Source organism: Nematolebias whitei, chromosome 18 (genome assembly GCF_014905685.2).
Source record: "Nematolebias whitei isolate Nwh7 chromosome 18, NemWhi1, whole genome shotgun sequence".
NCBI classification, from domain to species: Eukaryota; Metazoa; Chordata; class Actinopteri; order Cyprinodontiformes; family Rivulidae; genus Nematolebias; species Nematolebias whitei.
Genome location: NC_056515.1, coordinates 31,466,902 through 31,471,761, shown reverse-complemented (window position 1 = coordinate 31,471,761; position 4,860 = coordinate 31,466,902). Strand labels below are relative to the sequence as shown.

The 4,860-nt window shown below is 38.8% G+C and overlaps 1 protein-coding gene across 1 annotated transcript; it reads right to left on the bottom strand.

Annotated features, from left to right (window-relative positions):
- Positions 1-824: 824 nt before the first annotated feature.
- Positions 825-4,609, bottom strand: LOC119424818 (protein FAM163B-like). Its single transcript, XM_037692320.1, has 2 exons — positions 4,517-4,609; positions 825-1,394 (listed from the first exon to the last, which is right to left on the bottom strand). The coding sequence occupies exons 1-2, from the start codon at positions 4,607-4,609 to the stop codon at positions 957-959; spliced, it is 531 nt and encodes a 176-aa protein (XP_037548248.1). The 3' UTR covers positions 825-956.
- Between the last annotated feature and the right edge of the window lie 251 nt (positions 4,610-4,860).

Sequence of the window (4,860 nt, the reverse complement as noted above, 5' to 3'; positions counted from 1 at the left end):
CATCAGGACTGTGGCCTGTCTGAAAGTGCTCATAGACAAATCTCAACGTCTTGACGTCAAATGCATACTGTATGTAATGTGTTTATATCTTTACTTCTGAGGGATTAAGCCTTTTGATAATGCTCTTTTTATTCCTAGTTCTCTTACGGACCTACTGTCAATTAACATAGCGGTAGTTACAAAATGCTACTTTAGCTGTTGTTGTTTGTTGCCCCTGTCTAAACTGTTGAGATGCTATAAAATAAAAAATTACATAAAAATAAATAAAACTGTTGGTTTCTTAGTTTCAACGTTTGATGTTTACAGTGTTTCGTGGTGAATATGCAAATCAGTGCATTTTGTTTTTGTTCCATGTACACAAAGTTCATTATTTTAATGAAACTGGGTTGTACAAAAAGCTCTGCTGATGGCAGCTTAACCATGAGAAAACCTTTCTCCTCTCCATTTGTCATAAATAATTTTTCATCATCTTCATAATCTGTTGACGGAGGAACAAGCCGACCATCTCATCGTAATAGATGGAGACTTCTCCTGATCATGTTTTCTCTGTAGCAGCTGTGAAAGAGAGGAATCCCTCCTACGGATGTTATTTTGACATTGCAGTGTCATTCAAGTCTGGCGGCTGCAACATCCAGAGGAAGTGGGGCTGCACAGACTTCACCAAATCGTAAAATAAATGCCTTTTTTTGATTAACAGAAAATAAAAACATTGTTTTAATCTTATTTGACATACTGAAACACTTTTAAATACCTTTATATTGGCCCAAGTGTAACATCATCAACCTGAGCGTAAAACTTTGAAAACTGTCCTGAGAGCCATCTGGGTCCTTCAATCTGCAGGTGAGGCCTAAATGAGACCAGAGCTGGTCCAGCTGACACAAACACAGTCTGAATCAGTCCAGCTTTGGCCTTCTCAGCTTTCAAAAGAAAACGACATGAGCTTCGCTTTAAATCAGCTAAACATCAGTGCTGATGCTACAGCTGCGTGTGAACATCTCCCTCATGGTAACCGACCGCGCCAGGTTCGGTTTACGGTAGTTTGAAATGTTCACAGGCACCGGCAGCTCCAGATCCTGCTGCTGGACGCTGCGGTAGCTGATTCGCTCTCCTCCATTCCTCAGACCGTCCGGTTGGTGGTGGACCTGCGGCGGAGGCGGCTGAAGGTAGAAAGGCAGGTCGTAGTGCGTGCAGGACGGACAGAAGGTCTGCGAACGTGTCAGTTTTCTCGCCAGTGGCGGCGTCGAGAAAATGGCAGGTCCATTTGGCATGGAGGAGGCAGCCGCCGTCGCCGCCACGATGTTGTGATTGGAGTGAACCGGCGGGAGGCGGGACGTGACAGCGAAGTCCGGCTCCTCCTCCTCCGACTCAGACTCCTCCTTCTTACAGCAATAATACTGTGGAGGGGAAAAAACGTAAAGTAAGACGCTAATAATGTTCTCGCTGTATCTCGGTACAATGATGATAATGCTTATTCTCATTCCGATTCTAATAAGATACTATTATTATAGCTATTTGATAGAACATCACTTAAAAATGTCCTGACTATCCCTTTAATTCTAAATATAAATTTTCAGTTGTGTGTGTGTTCTCAGCACTCTGAAGGTAAAACCTCAAAACAAAGTTGATTAGTGAATCTAAACAGTCTATCTGATAGAAAGCACAGTTTTCTACCTGCCTCTGTTCAAGAGTTTGTGCTTCGCCAAATTAAGCACAATTTCCCCTGTAATTCTATTTAATGAGGCATGTGAAATAGTTTAATCTCCCTAACAACTCTGCCGGAGAATGAAGTCAGAATAATTCTAAAAATAGCAGCTGCAATTTCGGAATTAACTTGTTGCACTTATTTGTCAAAATACATTAGAAATGCTTTCCTGCAAGAAGAGAAATCATTTCAGGGGATTACTTTGGGATAACCGAGACTGAAGCAATTGGACGTGTTAATATCTGCAGAAACAGTCCGGTGTGTTTGTTTTAATGTAACCCAAGAGGAGTTTTTAAGCATGAAAACACAAAGCAGGTAATTTCACCCTATATGAGTTCCATTTTTGATTTTATTCTCACATAAAACTGGTCAGACTAACAGAAATATATATGCTGACTTTCAAACACTTCCTCAATAGAAGTGAACTGAGTCATTCAGCTTAAGACCTTGATAAACGGTGGGCTACACGTCAAGTTTTTGTAAATGGGTTCAAATTGTAGACCCAGAAAAGCTAAAGTGCTTATAATTGGATAAAACATTCATTTTATCTTCACCACAGTCAGACCTAATCAAGTCTCACTCTCATCGCTTCATCTTTGGCTCTTAATTCTTACTATTATTTTTTATGTGCAAACTGTACAGCTTATTTTGTTCCTTGGATTGCCATGACAAACATTTGGAGGATGCCCAACTCATTTTACCGTGTTTTTCGGACTATAAGGTGCACCTAAAATCCTTTAATTTTCTCAAAAATCAACAGTGAGCCTTATAATACGATGCACCTTATGTATTAATTCTGCTTGTGCTTACTGACCTCAAACCGATTTTATGTGGTGCACGGCGCTCAAAAATCTGTCAAATGTTTTAGTTTCGCTTAATGCGCCTTATAATCCGGTGCGCCTTATAGTCCGAAAAATATGGTACATCAGTTTTTTTAGCGACGTGTCAAATTGCTATGAATTGTCATGAAATAAACCGTCAAATGAGATAAACCTTGTTAATCCTCAGTTTGCTGAAGTCAAACCTCACTGTTGCTGCCAATTCTGTCAGTATATTTGACAGTTTCTTCTTTTTATACTGAAAAGTATTCAGTTTGATTTTCATTTGGTTTTGAGAAAATCATAATGCTCAGTGTGAGCGTCATTTATGGCTTTTTAGTTACCGCTGCAGCCAAATCATGCATAAAAAAATGTGTGATTAGACCCGTTGAACAAAAAGAAGACTCAGACATTAAAAAAAACCTCCAACATAGTACAACACCGAAAAGGTTCCTGAATCTGAAAAAAAAAGACTATTTTCCTAAATAATTACTTTTTTTGTGCAACAATGCGTAGGTTTCTAAAACAGCTGTAAAACTGCTCATCTTCTACGTAAAGAATGCTTTGTTCTTGGTATTCAATGTGCGACAGTCACCAACTTTGATGATCACTTTGTGGAAATGTCACATATCGAGACTTTTATAACGACCCAGAACAATTTATACAGAGGTTGGAAGGAAGAAAGGAACACATTAACCTGTAAATGTTCACAATGAAAATTGTTACTACCACCTTACTCTTTGCTTGATTGTTTAGGAGTAGGAATTAAAAGACACACAATTTGGCCTTTGAGCAAATATATGCTTATTAACAAAACATTTTAATGCTCATCAGTCCCTGTTCCTTTCATATGATTTGATGGTGATTATCAAAGGAGAGGGTTACACATTTTATATAGAGCCACTCTGTTGATTGGATAGAAACATCTGTCATACAGTAAATCACATCATCTTTCAAACATGGTCAAAGAAAGTCTCATTGTGTTTGTTCTTGTATATTACTAACTGTTGTGGCTGATCTGTTGCTACTTAACTGGTGTAAAAACATTCATTCCGGCAGAACTGACGGACTTTCAGGATTTTTTCTTGTTTTGTGTATATAGCATATATTGTCTACACACAGCAATATCTTTTTTGTATATAACCCTTAACTGTCCGTAAACAAAAGCAAGTGATAAACAACCTTGCATGCTGGTAAAACAACTACATTTGGCTTTCAGGGTGTGGTTCTGTAAGTTCAAACTCTGACAGCAGAGAAAAGTTCAGGTTTATTTCAGTCTAAAATCAGGCAGACATTACAGAAACACCACCGGCATGAAAAACATTTACGAGAATTTTTTTTATCCCCCCTCTACAACAGCTGTTTTAAACACCACAAAACAGACTGCATCACTTTTATTTGTTGTTGTGTGGGAATGCATTTTAGGAATATATACTTTTTAAATTATTCATGATATTTTTTTAAATTATGTTTATTATTATATTATTATTTATTTATGTATTATTTGGAGCCGTGTTGAAGTCATGTTTTAGTTTTGCTGCACACCAGGCAATAAAGCTATCTATTTGTTTATCACCTACATGTCTGATTACAAAAAAAACCCATAGCTGGTAAAGCAAAATAATAACCATGACATAAGGTCAAAAAATAAAATAAAATAAAACAAAATACAGTGGTGCCTCGTTTGTCGCGGGTGTTTGGGACCACGCCCACCCGCGATAAGGGAAAAACCGTGAAGTAGGGATACGGTAGTCTAAGGTCAAGACATGTGCCAGGCTGCAATCACACTCCTGTTACTCCCAGTCTTTCTCCTTAAGTAAACTATTTAAATTTAAATACTGTAACCTTTAAAGTAAACAATCCATGCAGCATTGAGAGCTACACTTGCAAAAGTGTAGCTCTCAATGGAGTCCCAGGAACCATTTCCCAGATTAAAGCTGCTCTGAATTATTATTTCCCTACCCATTTATGACTAAAGCGTGTAACTCAGCCTCACCTGCAGCCTACAGTAGCACAATACTGCGATGATAAGGAGTAATATGACCGTAGCAAGAATTCCACCAGTGATGACCACTGTCCCGGCTGTCATTCGAATGGCTCTCCATCAACACCCTGCAAACAAGGACGAGGAAGAGGAAGGGAACAGGAGAGGAGAAAGAAAAGAAGACAGGGCACACTTCATCAGTACAGCGGCTTCATTAAGTAGATTATAACTGTGTGTCATCTCACTGGTGCTGATTGAATTATCTAGCAGCTTGCAGGCATGTAATAGAATCATCCGAAAAGTGTGATTCATGATATAAACGGGACCGCAGAGTGGAACACAGTGTGTAGGGAGGG